At 39.1% G+C, this 24,436-nt stretch overlaps 2 protein-coding genes across 9 annotated transcripts in view; one reads left to right on the plus strand and one right to left on the minus strand.

Moving 5' to 3' along the window:
- The window catches only part of PRKACB (protein kinase cAMP-activated catalytic subunit beta), an 83,595-nt gene extending 72,429 nt beyond the window's left edge, over window positions 1-11,166 (minus strand). The window contains exons 1-3 of one of the 2 annotated variants that reach the window (XM_051796074.1): window positions 11,089-11,166; window positions 4,317-4,509; window positions 2,033-2,262 (exon numbers count right to left, since the gene is read on the minus strand). In XM_051796074.1, coding sequence (XP_051652034.1) covers window position 2,033 — 1 coding nt within the window. In that variant the 5' untranslated portion in view covers window positions 2,034-2,262; window positions 4,317-4,509; window positions 11,089-11,166. Of the gene's footprint in view, window positions 1-2,032; window positions 2,263-4,316; window positions 4,510-11,088 lie in introns of those variants that run through there. The other variant, XM_051796073.1, reaches the window with a different exon arrangement.
- Window positions 11,167-11,186: 20 nt separating this feature from the next.
- The window catches only part of TTLL7 (tubulin tyrosine ligase like 7), a 62,591-nt gene continuing 49,341 nt past the window's right edge, over window positions 11,187-24,436 (plus strand). For 3 of the 7 annotated variants that reach the window (XM_051796012.1, XM_051796017.1, XM_051796015.1), the window contains exon 1: window positions 12,640-12,763. Coding sequence is in view for 2 of the 7 variants with exons in the window: in XM_051796018.1 (XP_051651978.1) it covers window positions 12,666-12,763 (98 nt within the window). In the remaining 5 variants the exon portion in view is untranslated. Of the gene's footprint in view, window positions 11,323-11,576; window positions 11,645-12,639; window positions 12,764-15,415; window positions 15,559-24,436 lie in introns of those variants that run through there. The other 4 variants (XM_051796018.1, XM_051796019.1, XM_051796013.1 and 1 more) reach the window with 4 other exon arrangements.

A 24,436-nucleotide genomic window follows, 5' to 3' on the forward strand; every position in this document is an offset into this window, starting at 1 on the left:
CTGGCTTTGTGATCATTTTGTGGGTATCTGGCTGGCATCAGGCTCATTTAAAAAATTTCCTTATTTGCATCAAGAGAAGTCAATGATCTTAAAGGCCTTTTTCTGACCTAAATAATTCTATGATTCTGTAAGTTCTTTGCTGTTCTGCACAGGTGTTCCAGGTTTTTTAAGTCCATGATAGATTGCTCAGCCTAAGAAAAGCAAGATATTTTACATTATCTTTATTTGCTGCACTTCTGAAAAATCGATTTTGTACATACTGAGTAGAGGAAAACAAACAAACAAACAAATGCACATTTTGTCTTGTATTTTTAGTAGTTTAGCAATATATTTGTTTTGCTGCACGTGAACTATAGAAGGAATGAAACATAAATCAAAATTGATGATATAGTTGTCTGACATTAGATTCTCATTTAGTCACAGAGATTTGAATAGAAATTTGACTTCTTGTCTAGTCAAAGTTATTTTAAAATGCATAGCTCTTAAAAAACCTGTATAGTAAACCAGTTTCAGGGTAGTTGACTTAATTATCTGCATGCTTACCATAATTGAGAGGTGACCAATATTTTACTGATGACTGTTTGTTCTTACATATATTGAGACTCTGAATCACTTACCTTCTATGGAATAAAGAAGATTAAAAACAAAAGTAGTGGTGTTTTTTAATTTATCTTCTTATGTCTTTCTACAGAGATCTCCAAGTTAATTACAGCTGTTAATTTAAAGTAGACTAAGCTATGTTAAATGCCTCAGTATCTATTTTTCTTCAGAATTAAAAATGACCTTAATTCAATGTAGCCTACCTCACTTTGGAAGTGAAATAAGCTAGGTTAACTGAAGGTCGTTTTAATTCTAACTAGGAGAGTTCACACAAAGAGTTCACCAAGTTTTGTACATATTCTGCACCCAATAAGTGAGTAATGATGAGGAACTAGTAGTCACATATCTAAATCTAAGCTTTATTGTATTCTGCTCAAATGCATGTCCTGTAAATTGTGTCTCACTGTCACATATCACAGTACTGGGTAAAGAAGTCTAGCTAAAAAGGTTCTTAATGTGTAATCAGCTCTTCTGCTGTAGTATCTTTACTAGTGCCATCTAAAAATAGGAAAACAATCTAAGATGGTTTTCCTGGTTTATTATTTGTTTCTAGGAGCATATTTTTAAAACAGAAAAAAAAATCACTTTCATAAACCTTTAATTTTACCCACTTGTCTTTCTACAGCCTGTTCATTTTCTCTTAGCACAGTTCTAGAAACTGGGAATTGGGCACATATGCCTAACTGAAGGTAGTATGTCCCATTTGCTCTCATCTTTTGCTGCAAGTGTCTTCTATTCCAAAGAAAACAGTCATCCAAGGCAGCAACATGCAGTTTGTTCATGGTTCAGACCTCTGGCACTTACAGTCAAATTAATACAAGCTTTTGCTTTTCAGCATCCTCCATCTACTTTAGTTGTGTTGTTATTCCTTGATTATGATTTCAAGATCTGTGTGCTTTTCTGCCTCTAACATCTCTGTCTTATGGTATTTTGAGCTCTTGGCAATATCTAAGGTTTCAGAGCACTGTCCAGTCCAACACTTATTCAAGTACTAGTATCTTGGCAGCTTCTAAATTGCCTCATCTAGAGTCTGCTTCTCCCAGGAGTCTATTTCTGTATTATTTGCTCCACTTTCTGTTGAAAACCAGTGGCTTTTTAAAGTTTTAAGGGTGTTTTAGTATTTTTTTAATCTATAAATCTTCCCCAGATCTCCCCCTAAGGCAGGTTAATGTCATGCTTTGTCGTACACCTCTAGCAGATAAAATTGTCACCCCAGTCTTATAACGTACAAGATAGTTTTAAACCTTCAGGATCAAAGCATATAACATTTATATGCTTCATTTTTATTTAGACTGCAATGCCCCTCATTTTTTTGTAACAGCCTCCTTCTCTTGTGTTTTTGAGAATTGTTAAATACACCAAATGCATCAGCGCTTGCTATTTTCCAAAGGGAAACCTCCTTCTGATAGACTTGCTTTTAATAAACACTTACTGCTGTCAGATGTGCACTGAAGTTCTTGCCTCTTTTCCAGTGGTTTCTGGTATTTCCAGAGTTCGAGCCTTTCAATGCTTCAATTTCTTCTCAGTGTCTTTTTTTGATTTCTTTTTACTGTTAGTGCCATGAATGAGGAGTCATTCCAGGCTCAGAGAGTTTCAGTAGATGTTCTTTAATCACGTGTCTGCAGTGCCTTTTCCTCACACTTTTAAACCAGAAAGCTAAATCTCAAAAAGAACATTTAGACCAGTAACCTTTCATTAGGAGAAATAGTGAGAAAAAAATTATAGTATCATATTCATAGGTGTGAATCTATTGAAAAACAGTATTGAAAACAGTAAAAGCCACTTTGCATATGAAAAAAAGCAGCCAATAAAGCAGTCTATAAAGTTAATTTACTATTTTTAGATTGCTTTTGGCTTATGTTTGACTGACAAAGCTAGAAGAAATATCTATGGTGCTAGCCAAGTAGAACATATTAATCCTCATTAGCATAAAGAAGTGATTATTTCAAGTAGTTGTAATGTAAATGTCAATGTAAAAGCTTTTTCCTCTCAGCTCCACAGTCTGGGAAGCCATTGGCAGAATGTGATTTGGTATTGGTAGATATTCTGCATATTTGATAGATGCACGACTGATTCACCAAGAAAGGGAATTTGAATGTTTTCAAGCATTTTTTTAATCTCATGAAACAGAGAACTTTGACTTCCATTTGCATTTAGTCCAAGCCAGATTTTCTTTTAGCTCAGTTTCACATCTGAAATGCTGAGGTAATTTTCTAATAATAGTTGAAATAAACGTAGAGCTTCCAGTGAAACTTTTATTGTTTTAATCCATATTAAAAGATGGTAACCATGTGAAATACAGTTTTTGCACATGGTATTTTGCAATTGGTATTAAGTAGTCTGATTTTAATAATTACATTTACAAGAAAGAGTTCCATTCCATTTTGTGCAAAGAGTAGATCCATTCCCAAGTAATATATTAAGACCAGTAAATGTATACATATAAAAATTATCCTCAAGAATTTCTCATTTCCAATACTGTAATTTCTTCTGAATAATTTCAGGTAAAAACAATCAATCAGGGTCTTTAACAGAGGATGTATAGAAATCTGACTGCCTTAGAGATAACGTCTGCACTTATTTGTTATGCTCAGGTGCAACATTTTAACTCAGAGGTGATGGGATTTTATGTGTAGATCACTTGAAATAGCTGCTTTTTTGTCCTTTGATATCTCCCCTCAGAAATCTTCCCTTCAGTCTACTTTATCACAGTAAAAGTTATCCTGTGATTTAAACATATTTTTTTGTTCCTCCTGGTTTTACTTCTTTATATTGCTAAAAAAAATATTTCCATTCCTCCCCAAGAAATGTCCTTTTCTGTACCCCAAAGACTTAATATGCCTTTAGTCTTACACTCTGCTTTCCCCCCTTTTCTATCCCTTTTGCCCACCTTCATTCTCTCTCCCACTCTCTTCCATTTACTTGCTCTTTACTGTACTGCAGATTTACTACTAGAATTGCTATTTTGTAAGAGGAGTTCACAAACCAATGGCATTCAGCAGCACAGTGTTTAGCATCCCTGCCTCCTCCAAATATTTGGTACATTAGATCTTATTTTCACTACTAGTGTTGAACAAAGATGCAGGCATGTCTAAGTCAGCCAGAGCCCTTCCTGGTCATTAGTGAAAAGACAAACCAGATTTCTGATCCCCTGGCAAGCACAAGCAGAGGCAAAGGCCATAAAAGCCATTGCTGAGGAGAAACTGTTTTTGTGAAGTGTCAAATGGAATCTTGGTTTCTTCATGCTCTAATGAAGTTTGGCCATCAGTGACACCAGGATGTCACCAGCAACACTGGGCCTGGGTAGGTTTTCAGGTTTTGTGCCTGTAACTCCTCATAAACTATCTCAAAGAAAACACCTTTGTTGCATCCTCTCTTTCATGTTTTCATAAAAATTTCATCAATTTATTGAAGAGACAAGAGTATAATTAGCCATATCCACTCCATCGAAGTTAGCATGGCATGGTATATTGAATGGGCACAAAAGACATGTTAGAAATGGTTCTCTTAGGTAAATAATTTATTCCTGTAATATCTTGGAAATGCTAAATCCAGGCTGCAATTGCTCTCCTTCAGTTTAAAACACTTCCCCTATGGAGAATGAGGGAAGGATATTTTTTTTCCATTTGCTGGCTTTTTGAAGGGGGAGCTAAATAGTTTATATATTGATCCTTTAACATGCAAATATTAATAACATAATCAATACCAATACTTACCATTTACACAGTGCTTTTTCATCCACAAATCTCAGGGTTAGATAGTCAGGTGAAGCAAGAGACTTCTGAAAGTTCCAGTGGTGTTGGAGAGCAGCAATCCAATGGTAGCTGGGATCTCAAGGGACGAGGGAGGAGAAAGGCTGGAGGAGGTTCAGGCAGAGCAGCAGGACCCCTTGGAGAGGGAAGCTTCACCCTGCCATGGAGAGGAGAGCATGGTAAAGGAAAGAAATACTGCAAGACAGAAGAGAAGGAGGTTTGAGAATGGTAAGCAGAGGAAAATGAACCTGGGAGAATTGGAGCACATGCAAGTGCAGAAGAAAGAAGAACAGATAAAATAGTAATAGAGGAATTGTAGAACTTGCTTCATGCAACAGGAAAATATGCAATATGGTCTTTTAAGAAAGAAAATAGGAGGAGTTGGTAACCTATCTCATTTGGAGAGAAAAGGTGTTGCTTATGACTGGGAGAAGCTGTGATTTTGTTACAACTTGGACGATGCATGCACAGTCTGGGTTCATCCCTGCCTGTGTCTGCTCCATGGGTGGGGCTGTCTTTTCCCTGATGGCTCCAAGTGGAGTAATTTGCAGACTTCTGGTCCAGATGCAGTCTTTTAATATATGTTTGGACAGCTGCATCACAATGGGGGCCTAATGTTGAATGGGGTCTCTGTTTTCTACCATAATTGAAATAATAAATCATAATCACTCAATAATGTTGCCACTATCACTTCTTGGACATAAAAATCCAAGGAGATCATAAGAAAACATAAATTATATTAATATTATCTATTATAGCAAAAAAACCTACAATCCATAGTCTGCAGCAAAACACCCAATGTCTGTGTAAAGTACAATTGTAGTAGTCTTTTGTTTGTTTGCTACAACAAGCAGTTGTATCAAAGGATTTGCTAAAAATCTGCAGGATTCTCCTCCCCCGGGCTGTGTTCCTCTGTGGGCAGGGCACCCTGCAGAGTTCCCTTCCTTGGGATTTTGGAGACTACAGCACAGTCAGGGCAGGCCCCTTTAAATCTCTTTGTTTTATCTGGTTGCCCAGGACAACCCCTGCAAACATCAGTGGAACAACTCGTGGTCTTCAAAAAGCTGGGACCTTGAGGAAAAGCTGGGTCATGTGGGGACAGAGAGATCCTGTGTAACCACACCTGTATGAGCAGCACACGGTTTTGCACAGACTTATTTTGCACATTTCTTTTTGAATTCTTTTTGCTTTTACAGTCAGTTTTAATTTGTGATATATGGCAAAAATTAACCTGTTTTTCTGGTGGCAGCTTTTTTTCTTGTTTTGTGTATTGCTTTCTGTTGTGATATAAATATTTATTGATTAAATATTTATATAAAACAAAAGAAGAATATCAGAAAGAATACTTTGACTATACAAAACTCAAAACTCCACTTATCATTTTATTTTGATAATGCTGTTTTTATTGTGCCTTTTGAGGTGACTGAGAAAGCTGAAAAGTCTATTAGAAAGCTAATTAAAAATACTAGGGAAATTCAAATAAGAGTGCAAATGGTAGCCTTTGCAATGAGTTGCCATTAGACGTAACAAATAGAGGGGTTAAATATTTGCTAGCTCATAAATATTTCAAAGCTTGCTCTTACTGATATGAAACAGCAAGTTCTATCTTATACAGAATTCTGAAAAAATAACAAAAAAATGAAAACAACAAAACAATCTGGCAGTTCTGTGTCCCTGATACTTCAGAATCACTTTTTTCTCCCCAGATAATGTTTTAAAATGAGATTAAAAGTTTATCTAGTTTGCCTCCTCTCCTGGCAGTGTTTCAATACTAGTTGCTTTAGAAAACTATTACTATTAGTGCTGTATGTTTTGTTAAAAGTAGTAATATAATGTTAGGATATTATTGCTTTTCCAGATTTAAATTTTGAACTCCATTTTATGTCTCTAATATTTAAGATTAAAATCTCCACTTAGGTTGCGTTAATATTGTAGCTCTATAACTTGTATTTGATATAAAAATACACCTCTTAAAATTTAGTTATGAAAAAACTCATATTATTTCATATGTTAAACCCATGGTTCTGTGATTAGATGATGAAAAAAGTCTGAAGTAGTAACTTTATTAGACTAACTGGATCTCACAAATGAGTATTAAGCTATTTGGAAGTTTTGGTTGAATCCTGTGAATGTCATTCTTCCCTTCATTTTTCTGAGAGAAGAAAAGGCAGTTAAAGCAATTCTTGCTTATGTAATCAAAATTCATGTCATCTTAAGTCTTACATAGCCTTTCAAATGAGAACAAAGTAACCAGAATATACAAATGAGTCAAAACAGGGTAAAATGCAGAACAATTAAACTGAATGTGAATTTAAATCCTGTGTAACTGTGGTTGGAACTCGGAATGGTAAAATCTTCCTGGAGCTGCAGATTTCAGTGCATTTTTTATAAAATGTGAAGTGTCATTTCTCTTCTACAAACTGTGTTGAAGGAGACTTTTTTAGTCTGACATAGGAATAGGATGGGACTCAGATTGTAGCAAACCCATAATCTGCCACTGTCTGCTCTGGATCATCAGCTGAAAAACTCTTTATTTTTAACAGAAGCACTGTGCTTTAAAGAAATAAGGGTTAATATCAGGCTATCTGTTCTACATTTGCATCCTACTCATTATCTTAAAAGGAGATAAAACAGCTTTCCAGACATGAGCTATTTTTTGCATGGAAATTCACATACACTCAGTGAGATAATTTCACAGTGTGCTATTCCACAAGTCCTCACCCCACACATTTCAGTTGATTTTACAGTCTCTGTTAATAGTTCCTGTTGGTGAATGCTACACGAGAGAGACAAATTTTCAGTCTGTAAAAGTTACAGGAAAAGAGCAAAGGCCACACCTTGAGTATTGTGTTCAGTTCTGGGCCCCTCAGTTCAGAAAGGATATTGAGGTGCTGGGGTGGGTCCAGAGAAGAGCAACAAGGCTGGTGAAGGGACTTGAGCACAGGTCCTATGGGGAGAGGCTGAGGGAGCTGGCTTTATGGCTGCTCAACAAAAAGAAATGCCTCTCCAAACTGCTGAAGTTCTGAGAGTCTTCCTTTCTTAAACAGGGGCAGACAGCAGATGGGAACTTGAAGATATTTGAAAAAGAACCTCCAAGATTTGATTGCTAAACAGATAAAGATGCTCTGAAATGATATTTTGTGTGGTTAAAAACAGACGTGTTCCTGTCTTAAAGCTGCTCAAAACCATGGCCTGAACCAAAGGGGCCAAGTTAAGTTGAGAGTAACTGCCTGTAGTCTGTGGATACCCTTGGTGTTATGGTGTCTGCTTACACCAGTACTGAGCTTCACCCAGAGCATGTTTGGAGTGCTGAGGACTATAAAAAGTTATTGTACATGAGATGCTATGCTATGTCAATATCATAATGCTATAGCTTGTAAATTCACATTGATCTGCATAATAAAAGATGCTTACAGCAGTGATGAACTCAATCAAGTGCATGTTTGCTGATACATAAAAAAATAAGCCATCCTGCTGGGCATTTGATTTCCAGGAGATAATCTCAGACAGTACTCTGAAGATTAGAGAGAGAGGAGATAAGAAGCTGTGACAGGCTGGCAGTATCGGCCTGAAACACCATCCCCTATTAGCAGGTGTTGGTGCTGCTGGGAAGCTGTTGCATGGATTTTGCTAACACACTGAGCAGATGGCTTATAAAAGAAATAGGTGTTGCTTTTTGAAGCAAAAATTATGTAGGGGCTGAGAAATCTTGTAGCAAGAATCCCAAGGGAATATATAGCACAGGGAGGGAAGTTGAGCCGAACTTGTTTCTTCATTGGTAATGTTTTCTAGTCTGACACTAGAAAATGGGTGGTTTAGGACAGCACAGACTATGTTTGGACATGGCTTTATAGTAAGTGGGAAAATGCACCTGTTCAGAAAACCATAATGATCTACTTAGTAAATATATTCTAAGATGAATGTTGTGCAAACAGATGAAAACAGTGGGAATAGCTATTATTCCTATTATACAGCTACATTCTGGTTCTGTTTCAAAGCTTTTGAACTTCATGATTGTTACATTTAATGTTTTGAAACCCTTTTTGGCATTTGCCAGTGCCAACAGTTGCACAAACATGGAACATGTTTCAACAGCAGAAGTAAAATGCAACTTCAAATTTTCTGGATCATATCAGACTATGAATCCTACTGCAACTCTGCAAGCTGATGGTTGACTGGGCAGGAGAATTAGGTTTGCATTTCAAAGCCTATTTTGTGACTTTGTTCAAAGACCAGTGATCTTCAGAGAATTTAAGTATCCTCTTTGTAATTTGAAGACATTGTATTTACTGGATTTGAGATGGATCACATATACACAGCATTACAGACCTCATAATTATTCAGGAAGTATGATAGTAGTAATAGGAAAGGTGAAATAGGAACTATGCTCAAATCTTCAAGCTTTCTCTCAAAGATAGAATTGATCCAATTGCCCCTACAATTCTTCTACTGTGACAATTAAATTCATACAGGAACCCACGATTCCTGGATGGAAAAACAGGAAAAAACTAAGAAAATTCATAGAAATATGTAGATTTCTGAGAAAGCACATTCTTCCTGATCTCTGGTTTTCTGTTTTGCCTGTGTTTGTTTATTTGTGAAATTCATAAGATAATCTTTACACCATACAAAAGGTATTTTTATTACTAGTTCTATTTACAGTAATTATCTAGGCACATCTGTTCTCAAGTGCATCAATGTTCAATATTTAAAATAGCTTAATATTAAAAATAAAACTCTAATGATCCTAATTAAGCATCTGTGTATTTAATACCCTGCTTTTGTTTCTTACTGCATTTTGTTAGCTCTAATGTTTCCACACGGAGGTAAGAGTACCATCTATTTCAGAGCGATTCAGAATGCAGATCGCAGGCAGAATGTGCTGTAGGCCCAAAGCAAACTTTGCCCCAGAGATAACATGTAATGCCTGTAAACCTTGCAAATGGCTTCATCTGCAGTCAGTGGCAGCATTCCAAGTGACTAACGGAAAGAGAATCAAACCTTCCCTAGGAGCATCCTGTAACACAGCTTCTTCACAGCTGTGAGAAAAACAATGAATGCTTACATGGGGATGAGCTTAGATCCCATGGCTTTAGCACGGGACTTCTATCATTAAAATTTAGATCTGTTACTACAAACACTTATCTACACAAACAAGCATGGGAGTTTCTATTATGTTTGTGAGCAGAAAATATACCTTTGCTTTTTTTTTGACAAGCCCGACAAAGGTTTAAGCTGTAAATAAATGATAATTTCTGCATATCAGTAAAAAACACGATGCAAACTGTAATCAAACCAAATGAAAAATACCATTTCTGTAAAAAGTAAATTCTTCTATTTTATAAATCAATACCACACATGAGAAATAGTCTGACTTCTCTCTAGGATTTCCTAAAGGGTTTTTCATGTGGCTTTCTGTCCTTAACAATCATTTTAGTATTTGCAAGAAGCCCACAATCTGTTCCTTTTAAAATATCAGCTTACCTTGCAAGATGGTAAAGTAGAATAAAAAAATTGATGCTGATTAGGGTGCAATTGAACTTTCAACAAACTTGCTTCACATCATTTGACATTGTCAACTTTCTGTTCCAGTTCTTTCTGACCAAGAAAATGAAACTTGAAACTAAGACTACTGAATATATTAATTCCTAACTGCCTTAGAAAGGTAGTTGTAGAGATTCTCATGGAAGGCCTATTTTAGCCAAGAGATTGTGCCAAAAAGGTTAGACTGGAATTGATTTTAAAGTGAGGAATGCGTGATGTAAGAAAGTAATAGTACAAATAAGTTAATTAATTGATAGAAGAAAACTCAAGCATTAGCAACCAGAAGAAGTCAATAAAAGCGTACAGCTGGTTCCACGGCAAACATAATTTAGCCTAAATCAAATGCTGCCCCAGTGACTTCCGTACTTGTGAATCAGGCTCCTAACCGTGATAAACACAGAGGATACTACGTAACCTATTGAGATAATTGACTAAATTTCAGTTGGGCTTCTATTACTTATTCTTAACAATTTTTCGAAGTTTTTTATGCTTTTGATAAATTTTTAAAAAATTTTATTTGACAAATGTTTCTCTATTTTTTTAATCGTTAATGCCTTTATCTGATTAGGTCACGCGCCTTATGCGAGGATGCAAAGTATGTCAGGAGAAGCCCGAAATGGCTCTTTCAGAGTGGCAAACAGCAGGCTGTGCAAACGGGAGGACAGCATTTGGCCGCGGGTCCAAACGGGAAGAGGAACAGCACGGTCCGGCACGGCACGCAGGTCTGAGGGCCGCCGGGGCCGGGCCGGGGCCGGGCTGAGCGCAGGGACCCGCCGGCAGCTCCACCCGCCGCGCTCGGGGAGGCTCCGGCGCCTCAGGGCCGAGCGCGCTCGGGGCGCCCGCGGGGCTCCTCGGTCGGGGAGCGCCTGGCCCGCGGCAGCGCTCCGCGGAGCTCCCCAGGCGCTTCCCGGCAGCCGGGGCCGGCCCCGGGGCCGCCCGGCTCGGAGGGGCCGAGGGGAGCGGCCGCTGCCGGCGCTGAGGGCCCCGCGCCTCACGGGCCGGGCCGGGCCGGGCGCTGCCCGCGCGGCCGCTGGGTCCGCTCGCGTCCTCGGGCGGCGAGACAGCGCGGGCCGCTCCACCGCCGGCGCAGGGGGGACGCGGCGGACGGCAGCGCTGCCCCCGCCCGCCGCGCCAGCGGGTCCCGGTCCGCGGCCGCCGCCCGCCGCCCCTCGGGCGGTCTCCTCGCACGTACCTGTGTGGGAGGGCCCGTCCGCCCCGGCCCCGCCCGCCCGTCCGCCGGCGGTGCCCCCTCGCGGGAATGGTTTGTCCCGGCTCCCCGCCGTAACCTCCCGCTCCTCCTCCCGCCCGTGCCCCGCGGATGCGGCCGCGCGGGATCGCCCCGCCCGGGATCGCCCGCCGTGAGGCGCCGCACGCGCCGCCCGGGAGCCCCGAGCGCTCCGGGACCTCCCGCCCCGCGCCCCCACAGGTGAGCTCAGGGTGAGGGGCGGCGGGCGCTCCCCCCGCCTCTGCTGCCGCCCCCGAGGAGAGGCGGCGGAGCGCCGGCCCGCCGTGATTCAGCATCGCCGGCGGGGACGGGCAGCGCCGCCCGGCCGGGGGGCTGCGGGGTGGCGGAGCGGGGTCTGCCGGCGGCTCGGGGCGATGCTCCGGGGCGGGAGCGCGGGGAAGTGGCCGGGTGCGGCGGGGCCCCTCGGGAAGGTGCTGAGCGCAGCCCTCGCGCGGGCAGGGAGGATGACTGCGCGTGTCGCAGTGTGAGGAACAGGGAGCCAGGAGGCGGTTCGGGATTAAAGGTATTAATTTTCTCTTCCCGTCCCTCCTCCCCCGAATTTTTGCTTGCGAAGCCCATCGTCTGTGCGGGTCGTGTTGCATGTACGGCCGGATCTCTTCAGAGCCGGTTAAGGTTAAAATGGGCTCGTCCTTTGGCAGTGGTACCCGGTGGAGGCTGAAATGTAGAACAAGTTAAATCTCTGGAGATGCAAGTCAAATATCTTCCTGTGCTTTCTGTGCTTAGCTGGAAGCCCATAATCTGTGAGGTCTTTTTGAATTTCTGCTGTTGAAACCACACACAACTGTGAGCAGAAGGGAAAAGCAGTTCATCCTGCAATTTGAACTCAGTGCTGAACTCTGAGGAGCTGACTTAAGGTCTCAGTATTGATCGCTTTTGTGCCTTTCTTATGTATTTGCGTTTTGAGTACCAAAATTAGATTTTATTCCTTCTCAAATCCCCTCTAAACCAACCAAATGCACATATTCCACCCACCCCACAATTCAGTGTACTTTTCTGCCTAAATCCCTCATTAATTTTATATACCAGGGTGCTAGCACCTATCTCAACAATATTCAGAGAAACCCTGCTGGTTCTTTGCATGCTTGAAAGAGTAGAAGTACTTTTCTCTGTGAGAATTGGTTGTCCCCCAAATTCTGCAAAGTATCTCAAAATATACAATGTCTTGGCATCTGTAGAAGCTTTTGCCCCTGTTTTAAGTGCTGTGATGTTGGTTTTAATAGAAATAAGATTTGTGTCAATGGTACTTTGAACAAACAATGACAGAAATCAGTTATTATGCCAGGGGTTTTCCTACACGGTGAGTAAATATAATGTCTCTGATAACATACGGAAGTAGTACTTCTGAAGCAAGATTCCCTGGAGAAAAATGTTACAAAGTTTCTGAATATGTGATTTTCGTAAGGAAAGAATATGTCTTTACCTGTAGGTATTGCCAGTATTATACAAGAAAGTCTAGAACAATGGTTGCTAATTTTGTTTGTTTGTTTGTTTGTTTTAGAAGAACGCCCCATTCTAAATTTCTGATGGTTTGGATACATTCCACATACTTCCGAAGGGATCTGCCCAGCACTTTGGGAGTGTTAAAAGAGGCCAGGAGATCGAGCCTGTCAGCAATTATTAGGTAAATATTCCAGTAATCTAGCAGTTATGTTAGTAATCTGAGGCTCGGGTTTGCAATCAAACTAAAAGTTTGTTCCCATGTTCTTCCAAAGCTGACAGTGATAAGTTGGCACCGTAGATTTAGTTGTGGACAAGTCTGAAGAACTTGGAGATGAATGGGTCAACAAGCAGTTAGACACTAAACCATCTTGCAGTTTTTTTGTATAGTTAGGATTTTTTCTAAGATGTTTATAATACTGTATGTTGATAATGAAAGCCACAAATACATTTCTGAAGCTGAAATGTGGCAGACTGATGCTGACTGCTGAATGTGCTTGCTCTGAATTGTCAGCATCAAGAATGACTGAAATATGATTTCTTGATTTGAATCTCCATCTATGGATATTTATTATAAATTTTAAAAATCTCTGTAGAATAAATAAGGCAAATGAGTAATTTCTTGAATTTCCACGTTTTCTAATGTACTGGGATTTTTTTTCATTTTTTTTCTTCTTCCCTCTGTTTTAATGTTGTATTAAGGCGTATTTCTACATGTCTCATACTAAAGGAGAACACATTAACTTAAGGGTGTAAATCCTTAGAAAATAAGAAATTGAAGTGAAATCTTAATGTCAGAAATGGAGAGATTGATCACACATTCCAAGCTACCCTGCTTCTACTTTTGCAAAGCTCCCATCTTAAAAAATGCACATGGCAGCATGTTGCAAGATAATTTTTTGCTATGTGGGTTACTAATGTTTTTTTACTTTTGTGCTATGATTTTATCAGTGTAAAGACATCTTGTAGAAACCAGCAATGCTTATTTCTCACTTCTGTATGTTTCTGCAAATCTTCAGAAAATTCCGAGCGTTATTACTGCCTTGAAGTGTTGTGGCTTTTGGACAATCCTAAATCCTGAAGACCTTGAATTTTTCCGTTAGGCTTTGTATCAGTCCCTGATGACATAGGTGAATGCTTGATGAGGTATTTCCATCGCCGTCATTGACATGGTGCCTCTACAGTGATCCCTTCCGGGGAAGGAATAGTTGGTATTTCCCTAAAAGAGGAAGTTCATTTTATTTGGAAAGATGCATACGAAGTGTCAAAGTTAAGAACTTTCATTGCAGGTACCACAGCGTACATATTGGAGGATATTGCTGGATTTTGGTTTTCCCTTTAGAGTACTTAGCCTTAGATTCATTTTTATTTTCTGCACACCTGAAAGGTAATTGGGGCCATTTGAATCCTACTGCCAGAAGTCAAGTGGCCCTTATTAAGCATGAGGAGCTCTTTAGAGCTCCAGTAATGCTTACATAAGATCCTGCCAGAATGGTCCTTTGCAACTACTCCTTTTACAGACATTACGAGCTTCCTTGAAAGTTTACTGGAACCAATGAACCTTTTAATTATTAATATTTAAAGTATAGAATGGAGTTCGTTGACTCTGCTACACTGACAGGGGTAAGGGAATCATTTGCAATTGAATGAATATGGGAGAAAAAAGGTGACACGCTGAAGCAGTCAACCTCTGAACCTGGTGGGTATTAGAGCAAATCTTCCTGTCCCACAGGAACACCCCTGTTGGAGCCAGAGGCTCTTTCACACCAGGAGGTTCCATAGTGCCTTGGTCTACTGAACATTCTTCTTCATGGTGGTGGGTGCAGGAACCTACAGGTTCTGTAGGGGCGAAAGTAATAGCTTTTGCTAAGAGCGTTTTCCAGTTTTCTTCCTTACCTTCTCTCTTAAATGTTCATACGGTTGTACAGTATAGTTTCACAATGCTACCACATTAATTTATACTCATTTATCAATATTTTTGCTCTGCCTTGAATTCCATATGCCAGGAAACACGCTCTAAGATGTTAGAACAAATTTTTGGCTTTGTGTTTCAGAGGGCTAAATAAAGCAGACATAATGGTTCTTGCCTTCAATATGAGGTTTAATTAGAATACAGGACCTCCAAAATGAAGATCAGTGTATACAGTTATAGTACTTGTTTCCCAGATGTTACAAATAAAAGTACAGATAGTTTAAAATAGTAAAAATATAGATCTACATTGCTTCAAAGGCAATATTTAAAAATGTAATCCCATGGTTTTCGGATGAGCCTTCATTTCTAGGGACATATGAACAGTACAGCTTTAGGGAGAGTCCAAATTAACAATAATAATGAAAGAAAGACAAAAGAAAACAACATTCTGGTTTAGGACTCACTTTTCACTTTCTGTGGAGTGAGTGTCTTGCCAGTTCCCACTGTACGCTTGTATTTGGTTTTGGAAGGATTCCAGACTGAAGTCTGATATGCACCACTGCCCAAATGCATCTCACTCAGATGGCTGCATGACTGGTGATTGACAGAAAAACTGACTGCCTAAAAGGATGGAGGTGCTTTATGCTGCAGTTCAGAAGCCCTTTCTGGCCAGCAGTAGTAACAGAGTACTGACAGTCACTCCTCAGAAGAAAGAAAGAAAGACTAAATCCACTTTTCGTATATAATAAATGCTGCACAGAGAATTGAGTAGGGTGTGGGTTTCAGTTAGACACAGTGTGTTGACAAGTTTATTTTCATCCTTGCTTAGTAGCAAAATGCTAAATATATTCTTCTTTAGTTACATTAAAGTATGTTTCCTTTCAACTTTGTCCGTGGTTTGACATGTGTTTGTTTTATTTTTAGCACTTGAAAACCAGCACGGTAATATCCCTATAGGGTGCAGTGGAAGCACTGGAGTATAGCATGAGAAAATGAAATCAGATGCTTAATACTGAATTCTTGCAGGTGAAGAGACAAAGTCTTGATACTGATTATGGACACAAAAAGTGAGTGGATTGACAAGGCAGAAGACTGTGAGATTTGATGGGGAAATCGCTCTTATTTACTCGCTCAGAATGATCTTTTGTGAAAAATATAGAATAGAGCTATGTGATGGAAGGCAGTACTTTCTTTGCTTTTGTGGGTGGTTGTCAAGTGTTTAGTGTTCATTGAACATGAAGTTTCTATGAATTTGTTATATTGCTTTATCCTTCCAAGCTTATCTTGGTGGTGTGGGGGGTGGGAAAAACATGCAAAAACACTTCATATGAATTATTGATGAAAGAAATCTCAAATATGTGCAATTTATTCACCCAGGAAAACCCACACTTTTAATTACATTTTATTTCACGGGGATTTTTAGAGGGGTATCATATTATCCTAACTTTTTATCTTTATGTGAACCTGAAGTCTTTGAAAGACTATAAATTATTAGTGAGCATTAACGATTATGCATTTATTTGAATAAAAGGGGTTTTCTGCTTAAAAATAAACGAGAATAATGTGAGAACATGAATTTAGTACATTTTGTGCCATTTTAAAAACGGAAGCATTTACTGAAAACAATGTCTCTGAGGATGGAAAGGAGATATTCAGTAAAATAAAGCATGGAGGTACAGGAATCAGTGCTGTATCAAATGAAACTGTTGCAAAGGCACTCATAGAGTTGGGAATCTTGTAGGATGTTGTGCTGGTTTTGGCTGGGATAGAACTAATTTTCTTCACAGTATGTAGTTTGGGGCTATGCTTTGGAGTTGTGCAGAAAACAGTGTTGTTAATAGAGGTGTTTTTGTTAGTGCTTACACTAACACTTAGTTTTGAGCAGTGCTGAACACCTGCCTGTCCAAGGGAGGTGGTTAACAAATTATTGTTTCACTTTGCTTATGCATGCAGCTTTTGCTTTCCCTGTTAAACTGTCTTTATCTCAATCCATGACTTTTCTTACTTTAACCCTTCTGATTCTCTCCCCTGTCCCAGGAGAGTGAGGTGATGGGGGACTGAGCAAGTGGCTGGGTGGTGCTTACTTGACAACTCAGCTCAAACCACGACAGATGCTGACCCAGAGCAGCATCTGCAAGTGCAGTAAGGGAACAACACAGAACTAGATTTGAAATTCTGGACACCAGCTGAGAAATCAGGCAGTTAATGACCCCAAGCAGTCGATTAAAAAAGCCTATATATTACTTCCCTCTGTTACCTCTAGGTATGAAGAGAAAATGAAAGGACATCGTGGCCTTTTTTTGCCAAAAGCAACACTCAGGAATACAAACACATATAGGAAGCAAGTCTTTGATAACCTATGAGAAAAATGAAATAAATTTATGAGAAATGGAAGTGAAAAAGAAGATATATTCTTGTGAGGGGGTGCTTGGGAACCTGATGCAGACAGTGAGCAGACCATTTAGTTTCACTGATAAAGAAGAAATACCTCTCAGTCATGGGACATGCACTCATAGTGCAGTTCCAGCTGTTTGAGGAGAAGAGATTAATGGTCCAGTTGAAGCTGACTCTCTGCAACAGCTAGATGTAAGAAACCTTGAACCAAGACAGTATGAGGAGCATAGAAAAAATTGTCTGTGGGAAGAGACTTAAGGAGAGATGTCCGGATTTCACTCCCAGTTCTCTTCTTCCACAGGAAATTTTTTCTCAGTTAGTTGCACTGAGTTTCCCCCTATTTCCCACTATTTCAAAGTCCTTGAAGTAATTTCTTCAATTTTGGAAACGTACCTGTCCAATCACAACCAAAGAGGATGCCTTAATCCTTTGTGTGTGTTTTTTTTTGTTTGGTTTGGTTTGGTTTGTTAGGGGGTTTGGTTTTTTTTTGTGTTTTGTTTTGGTTTTTATGTTTGTTTTGTTGTTTTTGTTTTGTTTGGTTTGGGTTTTTTGTGTGACTGGGAGAAATATATATACTTATTGTGAACTGGGGCAAATTGCAAAAAACTTATAGAGCTATTGAATTTTCTGAGCCTTATTTCTTTGTACTTACGGGACAAATCTGCACATTCGTTTGAGTTTCTATCTCACTTGAATAGGCAAGCAAGACGTTCTCCGTGGTTCAGAGAGAATATCTACTCTTATAATTTGTAAACTAAGAGGGTAGGAAGTAAGAGGAAATGTCTTTTACATACATTGTAAATGTACATACGTTCTTCTCCCATTCTACCCGTGCATGATTTCCAAAGGCTGGCATTTCAGCTAGTAGGACTACCACCACTTTATGTGAATATATCCTCCTCCACCTCATTAGAATCTGCCTTTCCCCACTACTTCATCTTTGTAGGATAGGTGTGCCAGCAGTGGTGCAGTCAGTCTTGTCTGGCACATCCGATGGGCCTGACTGCTGTAAAACTGTTGGGAAAGAATGGAGTGCAGTCTGTTTCTCCAGTTTTCTTCAGTGCTGATTTTTTTCTTGGCTTTTGTTCGTTTGCTTATTTTTTCTGTGGGGGGAAATAACCCATTTGAACAAAAGAATTTTTCAAACCTTTTATTGTCAGATAGCCTTTGTGGTCCACAGTCCATTAAAATGTACTGAGCTGTCAGATCAGACCAATCTTTCCTTAAAGTAAAAGAATAATACGACAAAGAAAAGTCATCTTGTGAAGTGATGTCAGAAAACAATTTCTTATGGATTATAATTGACATTCCAAAAGAATACAACCTCATTTAAGGAAAATTAATGGTTTTAGAATACTACAGAAAAAGTTATTCCAGTAAAGGAAGTAAATTTTCTTTTTCCATCAGTTCACTTAAGATTTGATTTGGTTTAAAAATTAGTCTATAAAACTGTAATGCTGGCCTCACTGAAACCAAATAGGTTTGATTTCAAAGCTCAAATCTCATTGGTCCAAGGCTGGAAGAGAATTGTAACCTTTTTTTCTTATAGGAAGTTATTAACTTCTCCTTTAGCTTACTTCTATGCAAGTGTCTTATGTTATTGTGATCTTGACCTCTTAATTCTACATTTGGAGAAACCATTGTCCTGGTTACAGTAGCTCATATCTCTTCATATCTCTTTCAGTCTCTGAGTCATTTTCTGTTTTTAGATTTTACTTCTTTTTAGCTTATTGTTATGACTAAATCCTACTGACTTTCTTCCCACGACTTTTTTGACATTTTGAGTAAAGTGGGAAATAATGCATTCTTTTCTTATAGCATGTACCATGCCTTTGTCTTTTCACCCAGAACACAGCGAGAAAATACCTAGAAAGGGTTAAGAAGGAGATCTAAAAAGTGCTAGGGATGGGCTAAGTGGGAAGGAGCTGCTGCTGCAGCCTGTCTTTCCCTGGTGTATCACTGCCTGAAACCGTATCAGCTCTCAATTATTGATACAAAAATGTTTCCAGAGGGCTGACTCTTCAGATAGTTTCAGCAATGCAACACTAACGGTAGGTGATTTCATTTTGCTACTTCTACTGCAGAATTCTTTTAAATCTGTTTCCATATTAGTGGGAGGTCCTGGTAGGACTGAGTATTCTGCAGTATGTAATCTTGTCAGTTAAGTCCATGATAAATAAACATTTTACACTGTTATCGGTAATTTGTGTGCAGAAGAATTCGTTATATTGTCCTGCCACATGCTGCTTCAAAGGTTTTTTTTTTTGTTAGGAGTTTTTGTTTGTGTAATTTTCCCTTATTGCTCTCTATTGCAGACTGTGTTAATTGAAATTCATTACCCTCAGTTTGAATACTTATGCATTCTGTCCACCACATATATTTTGTAGTAAGTTCCTTTTCCAGCATTCTTGCTACTTTTCTTTGTTTTTATGCTCTTTCTCATCCACCCTTTAGCTTGCAGTTTATCTTTCCTTATAACAGAGAACTAGATTCAAGAGCATCTACTGAATGCATTAAATTGTAAAACATTAGTTAGACAAAAATATGCTTCTGGAGAACAGCACGAAACATTTTCCGTGGCAATACATGTTTATGTCACCTGCACAGTAATCCCTGTTTCTGAACATGTGAATCCTACATGAGCTATGAAATATGAAGTGCTGCCTCTAGACAGCAGAGCAGTTCTGCAAGTGATACTGGGAGCTTGTAATCTTTGTCAAGAAAGAGAGTAATTCAGAGGCAACTCGGTTAATTTGAGCTGTAATCTCAAGGTGAGATGAAGGTTTGATTGAAGCGGACTCTGGTTTTGACAGGGATGAGACCAAACGAGTCTGTGTCTTAATTATAGTTCTGAATTGTGTCACCAGCAGATCTGTCCTGGAACTGAAACATTATGATATAAAGTCCACAAAAGTCAATAGAAATATCTACGTTTACTTCACTGGGCCACAGAGAAAATCCTGTTATGCATGGCTTGAACTCATTTACACTGTAGACTTGAGACAAATTTTGTACTACGTGTACATATCTTCAAGGTGATGGGACTGGGAAATTTCCTGGAGAAAGCTCTTTCTTCCTTTGAGCAATCAAAGGAGCATAAAAAACTGGGAAGAAGTTTCATATTTGTGTCCTGCATCAATAGCCAACTCTGAATCCCAGTTTATTCTCCTTTTCTTTCTATTTGGTATATCAATTGTCCTCTCCTTCCTTCTTGTTTCTACTAACACTTTGCATTAAACTTTTTTCTGAAAGATTTATTGTCCTGCTTATTAGGTGTGTTGTAACTTTTCCATACCTTTGTATTTATAAATGCCTTTGACTCAACTGGGTACATTTATTTTTTCCTTAATTGTGGTTATCAGGCAAATATACTACTCTCTGGCTACAAAAAATTTTTCTATAGCATGAAGGGTATGGAATGTCTGAGAGAGTCAGAAGCACAAAGAATAAACTTTGTAATTTTCAACCTAAGATAATATGATTTAAAAAAATAGTGTGTGGTTCAGTTCCCAGTCATGTTTTGGTTTGGGTGGCAGTGATGTACATTTTGATGACATAATAAGAAATTATCGTGTTTGTTTCTTTTGAATATTTGAAAACCAGTTAGCTTTGCAGCCAGCATGTATTTCAGGGTATAACTTTATGCCTTTTTGTTTGGTTAAGAATGTACCATTAAAAAATACAAGATTAAAGCAATGAAAAATAAAATGGAGCCCTGCTAAATGAATTTAATATCCCACTGCTCTAGCCTCTGACTGAGGACTTTTGTTTCAGAACATTTCTCAAGTTTAGCTCTTAAGCAACACAGAATCCTTTTTCTTTTTTTTTAGTTTAAAAGAAAAGGAAAAAAAAAAAAGCAATACACAAATGCCAGAGCAAATTGCTTTTAGGTGTTGGTTTTTGGGAGTTGACCAAGATGGATGAGGACAGGACTAACTGTGATATTGTTCCAAACTTGGAATTCTGCTTCTGCTATGATTAAAGTGATGGAGGCAAATAGTCATGCTTAGGGCAGTTATCTCTTGGATTCTGGGGTTATTTTAAATGACAGTAAAAGCCACAATGCGATTGTCAGTCTGGTCTCTGCAGCTCAGAGGCAATGTATGATTACTCAATAAATAAACTGTTGAATGCTACAGGGTTTCATCAGTAATGCTGTACTTACCATTCAGAAGGTACATTATCCTGATCCTATGAGTTCAAATACATGCTGGAAAATTACTTTTCGGTAGGCTATTCTCATGCTTTGTTCTTTTAAGTAAAAACTAAAGCTAGTGTGTGTAAGGTCTGATGCACTTCAGTTTTGTCTCTTCTTTTGGGTATTCAGTGTGTTCAATTTAGGGTCAATATTTAAGACATTATTTTTCTAGGCTTTGTGGCCACATGCTGTATTTTTCTACAGGTGAACAGTATATACAAAAATATTCCTATAGCAGGATACTGGAGTCTCATCTCTTTACTGATGAGGATAGTGACTCTTTACATCCCCTACAATGGATAAAAACAGTGTGACACAGAGGGTTTGGAGCCAATCCAGTCTTTTAAAGGAATTGCTATAAATTGGGTCAATTCTAGTTAGAGAAGCTTCTGAGGACTCACATCTGTTTGAAACTGCTGATGTTCTCCTGTTTTCATTTACAAAAATATTTTCAATCAGTGGTACCCCACTGAGCCCCAAGTACTAAGCTGTGGGGAGGAAAGCATGTTTTTGTGAAATGTTTCGTAGCTGCTGGCATTGCTGGTTCATTTATCAGCTCTTTGCAAACTGTTACTAGCACTATTGGTTGCAGTAGTCTCAGTGATACTGTAGGCCAACTGTGAATATTTCTGACTGTCACTTATTCTTTTCAGGGTAGAAGTATATGACGTAGTCATTAAAATATTAGAGGTCTACCAACACTCATACAAGCACACTAGCGTTGCCAGTGGAGCTGAACAAATGGATTCATAGCTGGAAGTGTCAGGATAATGTGATAAAGAATTTGGTGATCGTGTAAGAGCACCTTTGTTGTACTTTTGTGGTCAAGAAGCCTTTGAGTAGATGTTTCTTGTAAGCATAAGAAACTTTAACTTATTCCAAGGCTGATTTTTGTCTAACTTTTGCACCTTGGGTGCTGAAACTGCAGGCTAATGTCTGCCAATTTGTATTTCAGGCTGCTGTGGGAGTGTCTCCCTTGTTGCTAAACTGGAAAACAGCGTGTGAATGAGGATGATGTCATCCTCAATCAGCATTGTTGTGGGCTGTATGATGACTGCAGTCCATGTCTAGAGATGCTAAAATGGATCTATGAATTGTAGGCCTATAAAATACAAGATGAAACAGGGCAGACCATGTAGGGCTAAGGTGTGGCTCTTGTGATACACAGAGATCTGTAGAAGTGAATTTAACCATATTTGTGTTCTTTTGTCCCCGAGCTTGATGCTGTTTTCACACTAAGCCAATGCTGCCAGCTTGTCACAGAGGAAAGAAAATTGGATGTGTGAGGGGGAACTGTCTAAAGATATCTTTTTCTTTATTTTCTTTCTCCAGATCCTTAGTAAGTCTCTCCCCTAAGGTCTACTTATAATATAATAAATCACTGCAAACGTATTAGCTTTATTAAAGGATTAGTGCTTTTTCTGTTATAACAGCAGAGTTGTCTCAGTATATGTAAAATGATAAATTGTTCTATCTTGTAGATCCCTAAGACCTCTAGCTCTTGCTAGAGAAATAAATCTTTTGAGAAGTGAATGATAAAGAAAGGATAGCATAATTCCAGCAGTGATTGGTGTGTGGTGCACAGAATTTAAAGCACACTGTGGTAGCTATTGGTGTATGTTGACACACTGTAATGAAGAGCGTGGATGGCACAGAGATGACAGCAGAGATGTTCCCACAGGTGCCACAACTCAAATTCCTTCCTAACTCTCTCGTTTACCCTTTCCCCTCCCAAACCCACATTGTCACTCTCACAACTCAATATTTCTGTTCAGGTAATCATTCCTGCACGTTGTCAGCTCTGTTCCTTCCAGCAGTGGCCTGGCTATCTCAGCACTAGAGCCTCGGCCCTTGGAGCGTGGTGGTCCCTCAGCCAGCACGGCTTGCTGCTCTGGGTCCTCAGGGCAAATCACACCAGGGGCTTGGGCTCTCTGCTTTAAAGGGAGTGCTTCATCTGAGGGGACAGGGCTCCAGCCCTGCATGGGCTCCAGCCCTGCATGGGCTCCAGCTGTCCTGCTGCTCAGCTTGCAGAACTAGTGTGGCCAATGTGCTCTAAAGCAGGGTGTGTTTCCAGGCTGGACATGCCTGGATCACAGCAAATGAAGGTGGAATCGTTGTATAGAATGTAATATAAATATACACACAACCATCATATATAATACATAAAATGTATAATGTATGTTATATATATATTAAATGGTTGTATATAATGATTCTATAATAAATAGAGGTGGGTTTTCCATCCAACAATGTTCAGTGGAATTTACTGTGACCAGGGGCTAGGAATACTTTATGTTCCAGAGTTGGTGAAATGCTGTCCTGCTGACAGATTTATGGTGTTATCCCCACTGAAGTGGGGAACAGTAGTACAAGACCCATGCGTTGTCTATGCTTTTTGCTGGCAGAGAGTACAATGTGAAAGCTGATATTTTTTTTAGCAGCAAGTGACAGAGGTATGTATTTTCTGAAATTCAGATTTTACTATATAAAAACATGGTTATGCTTGCTTGTTTGGACTATTCTGTCAATATTTTTCCTTGCCATTATGAATGCTAAATAATGCTTATTTAAAGTTCCCTGCACTTTATTTTTGAATTATTGATTTGTAAGTCATGCAAATTCTTTTGTCAATTAATATATTTTCTATGTTTTACTGAACAAGGAAAAGATTCAAACCTTATCCTTTTACTGCAGTCTTCTAATTTGGTTTCACTTTCTTTGATGGCCCTCTTTCAATATTCAGAGCGTAAATATGAAACTCTATAGTACTCAATTTTCTAGCAGTCTGAAATACATTATCACATTAGAAAAGGCTTTTGAAGGGTGAGAATGAGCTAACAATCACACTGTGGGCTCTGCTATGAAAGACAGTTTGGAGGTCATTTTTTAAACAGAAAATCAATCTTCAGCTTTGAAACATTTGACATTGGTATAAATTTGGCCAGTGATTTGAAGTTTCCTTTTGGGAAATGGATGAATGCAAAAAAAAAAGTAATATTACTCCAAGACAACACTGAAAAGAAAAAAAATTGCTTCTATGCTCAATTCTGATCTCCGTATATTGTGAGTAGAAAATGATTAATGCCTGTGAAAGTCAGATGTGAAACTTCTACCATCTTAACAGCTTCCAATACATTTCCTGTTTTCTGAATTGGGGAATCTATACTTATCATTTCGTAGACCTTTTGTGATATGAAACAATGAAAAAATTCCATCCAAAGCTGTGAAGTGCAAAGTCAGGAGAAGCCCAAAGAACTAACAGTGCAGAGCTCCTGAGGCTCTGTGCTGCTGTGTCACTGAGCTGGCTCTGAAGGGTCAGCTCCTGACAGGCTCCAACCATTAGAGGTAACACA

Source organism: Manacus candei, unplaced genomic scaffold (genome assembly GCF_025592945.1).
Source record: "Manacus candei isolate 608988 ecotype Guabito, Panama unplaced genomic scaffold, ASM2559294v1 h1tg000044l, whole genome shotgun sequence".
In the NCBI taxonomy this organism is placed as follows: Eukaryota; Metazoa; Chordata; class Aves; order Passeriformes; family Pipridae; genus Manacus; species Manacus candei.